Here is a 12,124-nt window from a genome sequence, read left to right as displayed (position 1 = left end):
TTCCTATGATCGATGGCTTGTGAGTCACTAAATTCTAAAGCAGTTTCTTAGTGCACATTATCTGTTTGCTTTTGCTGGTAATAAGGCCAGCCTTGAATCAACTCGTCAGTAACATTCTTTACCTGCCAGCTGTCCCTTTTTATACCCATTTCTTCTCTCAGATGCCCATGTAATACAGTTAGTCCCCTAAACTCACCCTTTAGAATATCCCCTTTAGAATAACCCCTAGAATGAAGTGTCCTATATCTCAAATATATGTGTACGGCAGTAGAAGTCAAGATGTTTAGCTTAAAATAAAAGAACTCAAGTCCAGGAAGAGAAAGGGAATGGGGGTAAGGAGAGGGTTTGGGAGTGGGGATATAGAGAGAACACAGGCATTTCCAGACCCTTGGAAGATCAGTGTTTGATGTTTTTATAAAAACTAACCATTGTGAAAGTCCTTCTCATTCATTTCTCCTTTGGACCTCAAAATGCTTTGGGTTGGGCTAGAATTACTATCCCCATTTTAGAGATGTGCAAACCAAGCCAAAGGCCTTATTTGGTTCACCCAAGATCACACTACTAGGAAGTGGCAGCCAGGCCCAGAAGTCCAGGCTGTCCACCCACCTCACCACATGGACTGCCCCCACCACCACCATCAGCTGGTGTTTGACCATCTCAGAGTCTGACCTTGCCCTTAATTTATAATGTGAAACCTTTATGAGCACCTCACTGAGCCCGGCAGCAGATATTCGGTGGGTCTATTTGTATCTCCAGGTTATATTAGCATTCCTTCCCATCTGAACAAGAAGGTATAGTGTATAATTGTCCTCATACCTCAACATCACCATTATAAGGAGACAGTCTTTTTCATGAAAACAGTATAAAAATAACTTGAAAGAAAAATCTTCCCCATAAGCTACCTGCCCTCAATTACTTTCAATGTTGTCATGAGCAGGTTCTCACATACTCTGTTGATGGCATCCATGAACAGTAATGTTAGCAAACACTTAGATGGCTCTTACCAAGTGCCAGGTACGATTCTAACTGCTTGCTCTACATTAACCTATGCCAACCATGTAGGTAAATGTGGGTACAATCTCCATTTTCCCAAGCAGAGAACTGAGGCAGAAAAATTAAAAGGAAACTTACAAAGCTCCTTTTAAGGTAAGGAGTGGTGATGGATACTGCCCAGCTCCAGGATCCATGCTCTTAATCACCACACTGTACAACTTGGTCACCTATCCAAACCCAAAGAGCCTTTGAAGGAGACATGTCTTTGGAGGGGCCACCTCTTGGTGCCTTGATCTTAAATCCTCAGGACTACTCTGGTATATCTTCCAGGAAGGAGAAAATATGAATTCTGGATAGACAGATCAATTCTAATCTAATATATTCAGGGCATTACAAGAGCTAGTCCTGCCTACTCCAATCCTAAATCTGTCATCTCCCCAAACGTGTCAGCCATAAAAGGAGATTGTGAAAACCACTTCCAGGCCTGATTTCAGAGTAGTGACTAAGTAAGTTTAGTGGAAGATTTGGGGCACATCTGGACTTCTGGGGAATTTTGCATTTCAATTTTCTCTACTCCAAAAAGAGAATGAATACCAGCCTAATTAAACCGTTTCCATGGTCACTAGGGCGCTTTTTCCAGACTCTAAAGATCTGTTCTTTTACTTTAAAAAACATTTATTGAGCAGCTACTGTGTGCCAGGAAGTGAATAAGTCAGCTCTATTCCGATGGAGGGAGAAAGACAGTAAGGATTAACCAAAAAGATAAATGCGGGTGGTAGTATGTGCAATGAGGAAAATAAACATCCTGATGGGACAGAGTGATTGAGAATTGGAAGTGGAGAGAGACTTCACTTCTCTCAACAGGGTGGTCAGAAAGATCTCTCTGAGGAGGTCACACAAGCTGCATCTGAAAGCCAAGAAACAAACTGTAGGGGCACCTGGGTGGCTCAGTCAGTTAAGTGTCTGATTTGGGCTCAGGTCATGATCTCATGGTGGGTGAGTCTGAGTCCCTCGTCAGGTTCCCTGCTGTCAGCGTGGAGCCCACTTTGGATCCTCTGTCTCCCCTTCTCTCTGCCCCTCTCTCATGCTCTCTCTCTCAAAAATAAACATTAAAAAAAGAAACAAACAAACTCTGTAGGGTAAAATACACTCAGATCTCTTCATGTCTCATGGTCTCTTTAGCAAAGATGGCATGATTGCTAATGATTAAAAACAGTGAGGTCTGCACTTTTAGCTCAAAGGCTCCTTATGCTTTTCATCAGTCTACAGAAGGAACCAAAGAAAGTATGGCACAAAATGATTTGCCATTAGTTTTTTGTCAGGGCCATGAGGTTATCCAGGAACAAGAGTTTTCTTCAGGAAGTTAACATTTACAGAGCAACTGTTTTACCCAACAATCTCCCTCCTGCTGTGGAGCTGACATGAAATGTATATTTTGTAGATCCTTGTTCTGTTCAAGAAATTGCCCCTCTTGGTCCAAATATGAAGAACTGCTTCTCTAGGCCTTTTTTTTTTTTTTTTCACAGCGGTGCTGGGGTAGATCAGAACACCTCCACAGTCCCATTTGTCTCTACAATGAGCTTCATTTCTATCATCCAATCCTCTTCTGTGCCTGGGATCACCCCCACATCTCCTCAGCGGAAGGACCACATTCCATTCAGGAGTGTGACTTCAGTGTCTATCACACGTGTGATTGAGATGTATGGTAGCTTTTCTTAAAGATGGCTGCCATTAGAGTCTTTCTTGACTATATATACAGCTCATTCTCTCCCATGGAGATGTGGAGTCCATTCTTCTCTCTCATTGAATGGGGGCTGGTGTGTGATTCCTTTAAGCAACGGTATTTAGGGGCACCTGGGTGGCTCAGTCAGTTAAGCGTCCAACTCTTGGTTTTGGCTCAGGTCATGATCTCATGGTTTTGTGAGTTCGAGCCCCGCATCGGGTTCCATGCTGATGGTGCACAGCCTGCTTGGGATTGTCTCTCTCTCCCTCTCTCTTTGTCCCTCCCCCACTTGTGCTATCTCTGTCTCTCTCAAAATAAATAAATAAACTTAAAAAAATAAAAAATAAATATATATATATATATATATTTTTTTTTTTTTTTTTAAAGGGGGCAACAGATTTTAGCACAGTGACTTTTAAGGCCAAATCCAGTGCCAAACCAGACACCAGAAACATGAGTAAAAAAGCCAGTAGATGACACCAGCCTCTGCTGCCATCTGAGGACAACTGTATGAGGGACCCCAAGTGAGAACCACCCAGCTGAGCCCATCAACTTTGAGCATCAGTAAAAATTTGTTGTTTTAAGCCAGTAAGTTTTAGGATAGTTTGTTACACAGCGTAGATAACCAGAACAGAACTCAATAAATATTTGTTAAACAGAATGTACAGTTCCACTGGCCCATCCTCAGAGACAGAACAGTTAAGCCCTGTGTCTCAGCCAGTTTACATATTTACACATACCTCTTGCAGAAGAGTGCCTCCAATTGAGTATTTATGCTCAGGAAAAAAAAAAAAATTCACTGAGTGGTAAATTATTCCTGCAAGGACATTACGAATCCTTCATTAAAGACATTAAATGATATCCATGTCTGAATAGGCTTCTACATATTAGGATTTATGTCTTCTGTGTGGCTGATGGCCTTTATTCTGCTTACAACACTGCTACATATACTATTTCACTTATTTGTATGTGATGATGGCCCATCTTATTTTGAAAAAGAATTTGAGGAGACTATTAAATGGTATATAGTAATATATCATAAGGGACTAAAAATTATATGTTGTCATAAAAGCTGGAAGTATTCATTTATCTGGAGCAGGAAAGTAATTTATTCCCCAAAAAAACCTTCTTCATCATTTTTTACCCTGACACCAGGACTCAAGTCAGAAATAGAGACTGGTGGTTTGACCTGGGTTTCAAATCTATATTTATGTCTGTGAAAATGACAGTCACTGGCAAATAAGAAACTTTTTAAATAGCCATGCATATTTTCATAATAATTCAAAGCCATTCTTTAAAACTACTTCCAAAAGCATTTAAATCATAATTTTCTGGTTTTCTCCAATCCACTTAAATCCCGAATGGTACAAAAGTGCCCAAAGTAATAACCCTTCGGGTGTGATGACAATAACGATGAAATATAGAAGTGCACTGCGTGGGGGCACCTGGGAGACTCAGTTGAGCATCCAACTTTGGCTCTGGTCATGATCTCGCGGTTCGTGAGTTCAAGCCCTACATCAGGCTCGCTGCTGTCAACACAGAGCCCACTTCAGATCCTCTGTTCCCCTCTCTCTCTGCTTCTCCCTCTGCTTGTGCTCTCTCTCTCTCTCTCAAAAATAAATAAACATTAAAAAAAAAGTGCACTGAAAAGGGAACAAGGGGCATCTTATGACAAACAAGGGAAGCAGTGTCTCTCCACCAAGGGTAATTCACTTCTACACCTCCCAAGAATGGGAAGACACTTGGTTTGGAGCAAACCCCATACCAGCAACAATATTTTCTGTTGACATTGTGTTATTATTCTGCTCCCTTCATTCACATGCAAAGATGTGACTTTGGATGGATTTCCACACAAGTATAAAGTGTGACCATCAGAACCAGGGCAGGCCTGCCCTATTTTTCCCTGGCAGAGCTACTCTCTGATTTCAAACATACTTGACTGGGAAAGCCTCAGAAAAGTGGCATAAGCGGAAGGGTCAGGCAGGATGAGTGATTTGGCCACGTGTGGTCCGTGTAGACAGGTCATAAGACAAGAGCACTCAAGTCAGAAAGGCTTCTGTCACACCTGAGATTATGATAACTACATCAGAAGAAGGCAGGGTTGTCTAGTCATGTGCTTGGAGATTGGAACCAGACAGCCTGAGTTCAGTGCTTGCCTCTGTCGCTTTAAATGTATATGGTTGTTGCTTTTTAATTATGTGACTTCGGGCAAGTTACTTCACCTCTATGGCTCAAGTGACTTTACACCACATGGTATAAAAGTTATAGATATAAGTGCTTGGCATATCATAAACAACCACATTAGTGGTGCCTATGTGCATTATCCCTACCACCCCCATCCTCACATCCCATCCCTGCTCATCCCAGGAAAATGGAGAGCCTGTAGTAATATCTCAAAGCCCCGGGACCTTTAATCACCATTTGTCTGGGTCTTCCCGCCCCTCCTTACAAAGGTGCAAGAGACACGCTGTGATCAGCAGAGAAAGGGGAGAGTCCTGTCTGGCCCCATCCCACTCTGCATGTGCCAGAGAGTTTGCAGGTTCAAGCCAAGAAGTTGTCAGCTCTGGCCAGCCATTGCAAAGAGGTCAACTGGCAGCATCTGCCACTCACCTGAACAATACTGATGAACAGTCCAAGCAGAAAGGCACTTAGTCTCCATTTGGGCATCACCAGCCTGCTCTAGCTGAGCTAGTTGAAGCTCACCCCTGCACACCCCTGAATCTCTCTCTTTGGGCCCCCCACCTCCTCCACTGCCCAAGAAGAGACACTCTGGGTTCCTCATTGTCTCACACCCCACATCCAGTCCATCAGAAATCCCTGTGTCTGGCTCCCAGAAGAGGTTGGAGTTCTTCTGCTTCTCTCCATCTCTACTGCTGCCCTGTAGTCCAGCCCACTTCATCTCCTACCCAAAAGGCTGTTGCTGCCAGCCCATTTCTTCCTCTGGCTTCCCGTATCCCTATTCTGCACCATAACCCAAACTCTCATCCCACTGCACCCCTACTTGAAGCCTTTCAGTGGAGCTGCACTACACAACCCTGTCTCCTCCCCACAGCCCACAAGGCCCAGCATCACAGGACCCTTACCTGCCTCTGTCCTTCATCTCGTGCAATCTCTGGGCTCTGAGCACACAGGCCTCCTTTCTGGCCTTGGGACTTGGCACTGGTTTTCCTTTTGCCTTAAATGCTCTTCCCCTGGATCTGTGGAGGGCTGTCTTCCAGTTAAAGCTCACACGTCACTTCTCACCCGGGGCTGCCCATCTGCTTCCTGACCCCTACATACCATCATGTCACCTTCCGTCTAATCACAGACAGAAATTCTTCTGTGAGAGTACTGTTTTTGTTTATTGCCTGTCTTCCCTCAATTACAGTGAAAGTTCCTTAAGGATGCATTATTTACTGATGTAACTTAGCATCTAGAACTAGGCCTGGCTGCATAGTTGAACGAGTATAAACCTACATTTATTCACTCAACCAACCAACAAGCATTCTGTCCTCCACCTTTTAGCCCAATGCTTTCCACAAAGTAGACAAAGATACTTAAGGGCTTATGCCCCCCACCCAAGAAATCCATATCTTAGCTGTGTGCCTATATAACTGCAATATAATAGTAATAAATGCCTAAATGCCATATGAGTGATGTACATGAGCTACCGTAGGCATCATTTCACACAGGTGATCTGGGAAGACTTTAAGGAGAAAATAGAATTTGAGTGGGGTGGGATTTGGAATTGGCCAAGATAAGATGGAAGCAGGGACTTCAGAGAAAGTACAAGTCAGAGGAAAGGCAGCTCCAAACCACAGCAGTGCAAATCCACCTGGGGAGCAGATGGCGAGAGGTGGGCTCAGCTGGCACAGGAGGTCCATGAGGGCAGGCGAGGAGGAAGAAAGTCAGAAGGAGAACTGGCAACAACCCTAGGAGCAAGCTAAGGCAGTGTGTGCCACACGGGCAAAAACCAGGCTTTGCCCACAGCCTACGCTGGTGAAGCTGCAAGCCCGAGGCTTACCATCAGTACCTGAGTTTGCTCTCAGTGCAGACACGTGTGTGCTTGTGAGCAAATGTAACTCACGTCATGGATTACAAGGCTACCAGCTATATTAACATATCTGATTAGATACAGCTGATGTCGAATATTTGTACTCCTGTTTTTAACATCTCCCAAATATTGCAGCAAATGATCTGTGTCCATATGGGTGAAAAACCTTTAGGGATGTCACAGACAAATTTACATTGCTCAACCTTAATTTTTCGTACCTGATGGGTGAACTCAGGTCAATTCATAGACTATGTCTGTCTGTCAGTCTATTTATCTATCCATCTATCCATGTATATTTTCCGGTATCCAAGATCCATTATGGGTATAACCCTTGATAATAATAAAAAGCTTTTACTTTGTATATGATTTTACTTCTAGCAATTGTATTTTCCATTAAATACCCAAAGACTTAAAAATACATTTTTTTTCCTACCCTGATATTTATTTTTCAACAGAAAAGCTTGTGAGGTGGTTACATTTGGGGGGTTAATTTTAATTAAAATTGCTGTATTTCCTTGTATAATTTCCCCCCTTTTTTCAAACCTTTAGAGGTATCACAGGCATGATTCAAATACCCCGTGAACTCACAGATTAAATGGAAATTTTTAACATCAGTATTGACTCACACCTTTCAAAGGACACTGAATGCCATTCAATAAAATCAGATTAGATCTATCATGTTCAATGACAAGACATTTGGAATCAACCAGGCCAAACTATTAAAAATATTAACATATTTTCATTGTTATTTCTAAAAAACTTCACCCTATGTGTGTGTATGTGTATAAAACGCCCTTTCTTTTTTCATGTGTGACCATGTCCCTCTTATCAGTTGATCTTCATGACAGAGTCATAAGACAGACAAAGCAGGTGAGATGAGCCTCATTTCTGGGGTGGGAGAAATTATAAAGACCGACGAGGTGAAGAATACGAGGAACAGCAGTGCCCAAATGTGCCTTTTCCCTTAGCTCAGTCTATGTGAGAAACACAGAAAGAGAGAAAGAGAGAGAGAAGCTGTACATGTGGTTATTCCATCAATTCTGTCTGCATCCAGAAAGCCAGCAGAACAGTAACCTCCCATGGGCTCCCCATGCCAACAGTTGCCCCAAAACATCATCACTGACTGTGATAACATGACAGACTAGGTCCCTTTCCCACTCACTTGCTGCCTGCAAAGCAAACCACCCTCCCCCCAAAAAAGTAAAATAAAATAAACAGAGAACCTACTGGATAACCCAAAAAGGGTCAATGCTGCCAGAGTTTGCTATGTAATAAATTTTAAAATCCTTCCCTAGGCTATAACCACAGCTCCTACCACACCCCTGGAGGGCCTGGGCTGCTCCTGTTGACCCTTGTGCCCTGGAAACAAGTCAGTAAAAGAATCATCCTTTACTTTTCTTTGTGCTAAAAATTAGATGTGAGCAATGACTGGGGACGTGTGAAAAGAAAATGGTAACTGGATTACTCTGAGCTGGATGCAGTTACTGCCAGCCCAGTGGTTCTCAAAGTGTGGCCCCAGACCAACACCATTGCTCCAGGAAGTTGCTAGAAATTCAGGTTTTTCCCAGACTCTACCCCTGATCTACTGCATCAGAAACTCTGGACACAGGAGCCCAACCCAATGATTCTGATACAGGGATGTTTGGAGACCACAGCGGTAGGTAGGCCACAGTCTTGTCACAAGTGATGTGCCCCCACCACTCTGCAAGTGAGGGATTCAGCTTTGCTTGACTCACTCATAATGCCTGTTCCTCCTGCCCACCTCTGCCCACTGTCTCACACCTCCCAACCTTGGGTGACTGGTTCTAGTCTGTTCACTGTGGTTCTAGACAGAGATGGTCGTGGGGCAGGCGTGAATCTCTAATCCCTTTGATGACCTTCACAACTTCCAGGAAGGCAGTGGGAGAGGCTAGTAAGGGGAATATTAAGAGTAATAGAATTTTGCCCCCTGGTGTCAAAAGTGTACAGGTTATTAAAACTTCAAAGTAGGGGGTAGATGTGGGGCTCCTGGCAGATTGGTGTGTGGAGTCTGGGTGACCGATATCCCAGTCCTGGCCTCAGGGGATTGTTCTTAACCTCCTTGAGCCCTTTGTTTGCTCATCTGCCAATCAGGATTGTGTAAGAACTGCTTGAGATAATGTGCTCCCTCAAAGGGGCTGGCTTGCTTGGCCACAGATAAATAGTGGTCATGATTATCACAACAAGAGAAGACAACAGAGAGGACTATTACTGGCAGGAAACACAGGTGACAAGAGCAGATACATGAGACCGTGATGGTCTTTGAGCGCCCTGCTAAGGAGCTAGGGGGTGCCAATGGACAACTGGGTGGCTAACACAAGCACAACCACCTGGGAGGCTTGCTAAAATGCTGATTCTGCACCATTAGGTCTGGGGAGGGAGGGGGGGTTTCTAACAAGTGTCCAGGTGACACCCAACCTGCCACACCACCCTTTGAGTAGCAAGGCTATGGATTGTTCTTGGGCAAGTCAATGACACAGAAGTGCTCCAGAGACACTAAACACTGGCAAATGACCCACTCTGCCCAAAAGTTTGCCAAGTTTACACAATTCAGTTCCTGTAGGCAACTTAGAGGTCTTTCCCCTCAGCCCACTGAGACCTCCTACTGGAGTCTGTAGAGCAGACAGGAACTTTGAGCCCCAGCAGCTGGGTCAAAAGCAAGAATGAATCCACAGGGTGCTACTTGCCAGGGCATCCCATCTCATCCCATCCCATTCATCACGGTCTACACACGCCAGAATGTTCAGTGCTCTGAAAATGCTAGCCCAGAGCCCCAAGCACATATGTCACCCGGCATCCTTTGCGCATTCAGAAGCAGAACCCAAATTCCTGTTGTTTCTCTCTGGCTCCCTTCTTCTCTCACTTGTTTTCTCTCTCTTTATTTCTGTGGCAACAATCCTGTCAACATTATCACTGGCGGCTATCAAAGCAATGGCCAACACCTATATCTTTGCTCAGAGAACTGAACCATGTGAAACTGCATAGTTTGTTAATAAGCAAAGTGAAAACTAGAAATTGTATAGTATGTCAACTCAGAAGAGATTTTCTGCCACACGAGAACTATGATAAATAAAGATCCTCCAGGTTTTTCATTTAAATCTTTCTTGTTTCTCCTCCTTAGCCAGAAGATATTGGACAAGCACCAATAGTAAATGCCCCAGAAGGTGGAAAGGTTGACTTGGAAGCCTTCAGCCATTTTACAAAAATCATCACACCAGCAATTACCAGAGTGGTGGATTTTGCCAAAAAGTTGCCTATGTTTTGTGAGGTGAGGAAACTGTTTTTCCTTCTGCATTATTTTTCGTTATAGTTCCATCAATTTCCAGGAATACTGAGTATTATTTATAATTTAATATTAATTAGTAGGGACTTACGTCACGTGAAAGCAATGTCAGTACAAAATGAAAATGCACTCTGTTTCATTTTTTATTTCCCTACCTTCTCTATTCAGTCATCATTCATTAGCTTGTCCACATGAGGCTGAAGATTCTCTCCTTCCACTGACTCCAGGCATAGGGAAATAGGACAGCAATAACTTCTATTCATTCAGCACCTATGATGTCCCAGTTACCATGCCCAAGTCTGCCCACATTACATCCAAACCTTGTGACCGATTTGCAGGGTAGCTTTAATTAAGCCCATTTTATGACTGGGGAAAACTAAGATCAAAGAGATGACATGAAGTTATGCAAACAGCGATGGCTTGAGTTGAAGTCGATATGCTTTCCATTACACATCACAGCAAAAACAGTTGTGTGGTTGTTTCCTCCTCAACAGTAAGGAGCTCCCTCACAGAGCAAGGATCTTAATAACTCCTTAAGTCTCCTCCCTTTTCCTATAATCTCACCCTTTCTTGCCCCATGTTCAGGGCACCCTGAAGAGCACACCCAACAGAGCTCATAGGATTTCCCTTTTGCGCACCTCATCTTTAGCAGTCTTACTATGTGGCACCTGGGGGCATGGGACCTGCAGTCAGCTGAATGGGCGAAAATCCTACATAAGTTATTTGGTGTCTTCAACTCTTGCTTATCTCATCTTTAAAATGGGAATCATAATAGTATTTACCTCTCAGAGCTGTTGCAAGGTTTAAATGGGATCATATATATAAAGTGTTTGGATAGTGCCTGGTCCTAAGTATATCCATAAATTTTAGCTGTTGATGCTGCTGCTACTTCCTCTATCACATTACCATCCTGTCTCTAGCCTTCCTTTTTTAAATCAAGTGGAAAATTTTACCCTTTGAAAACCCCCATCAGGTGCCAATCTATTGCTCTTCCCACCTCCAAGGGGACCCAGAGAGATATCAAATAGAGAAGTCCGCATACTGCTGTGAGCCTCTGGGGTAAGCTATCCAAGCGATAAGTGAATCTAGCCTCACCTAGAAAGAAGCCGTCTCCTCGCCTGGAATGATTCCATCATGCCTTGGCTTCCAGCTCATTTGTGCCTTTGAGTTTGCAATAGTGGGAGCCCAGCTGGAGACCTCAGACACTGATGCGGATGCTTCTCATTGCCTATTTTGAGCCTCCACAAGAGCCATATCTAGAAGGACAGAGCAGTGGGCTTCAGGAGGCAGGTATCTGATCCCTAGACTTAGCTGAGGAAGAGTGCGTGCCTCCCTCTTCTCCCTCCCCTTTATCCCCCTACTGTGATGGGGCCAGGGTACCTGACATGCTGGCTGGTAGCCCTGCAGTGGGAGCTATTCATACTCAGAGGAGCTGGTGAGTCCTAGAGAAGGGATTTTGACTTGTGTCTGTATTGGTATGGAGCTTTCCACGTCTCTGACCATCTTTTTAAAAAATTACTTATTAAAGTTTGGAAGGTTATTAACAATAACATATTCAAGACATTGATTCATAATAACACCACTTAAGATAAGCTGCTGACGTTCTGGAGCCTATTTGAGTCTTTTTTCAGTGTGTGTGTGTGTGTGTGTGTGTGTGTGTGTGTACATGTACCCACATATATATGAAGTATGAAACATATTTATCTACCTTATTGTACTTCCTACTTATGAAACTATGTTTTTACTTTTTACTTTTTGTTAAAGAGTAAAAGGCACATATAAAGGTGCAGCCCAATGAATTTTCACATACTCAACACACCCATGTAATTAACACTGAAATAAAGAAACAGAACGTTATAGGGGCACCTGGGTGGCTCAGTCGGGTAAGCGTCCAACTTCAGCTCAGGTCATGATCTCGCAGTTCATAAGTTCAAGCCCCGCCTCGGGCTGTGTGCTGACAGCTTAGAGCCTGGAGCCTGCTTCAGATTCTGTGTCTCCCTCTCTCTCTGCCCCTCCCCTGCTCACACTCTGTGTCTCTCTCAAAAATAAATAAACATTATGGGGCGCCTGGGTG

At 43.7% G+C, this 12,124-nt stretch overlaps 1 protein-coding gene across 12 annotated transcripts in view; it reads left to right on the top strand.

Annotated features, from left to right (window-relative positions):
- Positions 1-12,124, top strand: part of THRB (thyroid hormone receptor beta) — a 391,572-nt gene that overhangs the window by 361,781 nt on the left and 17,667 nt on the right. For all 12 annotated transcript variants that reach the window (XM_045037689.1, XM_023260616.2, XM_023260619.2 and 9 more), the window contains one exon: positions 9,889-10,035. In XM_045037689.1, coding sequence (XP_044893624.1) covers positions 9,889-10,035 — 147 coding nt within the window. The remainder of the gene's footprint in view (positions 1-9,888; positions 10,036-12,124) is intronic.

The sequence above is a fragment of the Felis catus genome, chromosome C2 (genome assembly GCF_018350175.1).
Source record: "Felis catus isolate Fca126 chromosome C2, F.catus_Fca126_mat1.0, whole genome shotgun sequence".
Classification (NCBI taxonomy): domain Eukaryota; kingdom Metazoa; phylum Chordata; class Mammalia; order Carnivora; family Felidae; genus Felis; species Felis catus.
The sequence above is the reverse complement of the archived record's forward strand: the minus strand, read 5'-3'. Positions and strand labels throughout refer to the sequence as shown.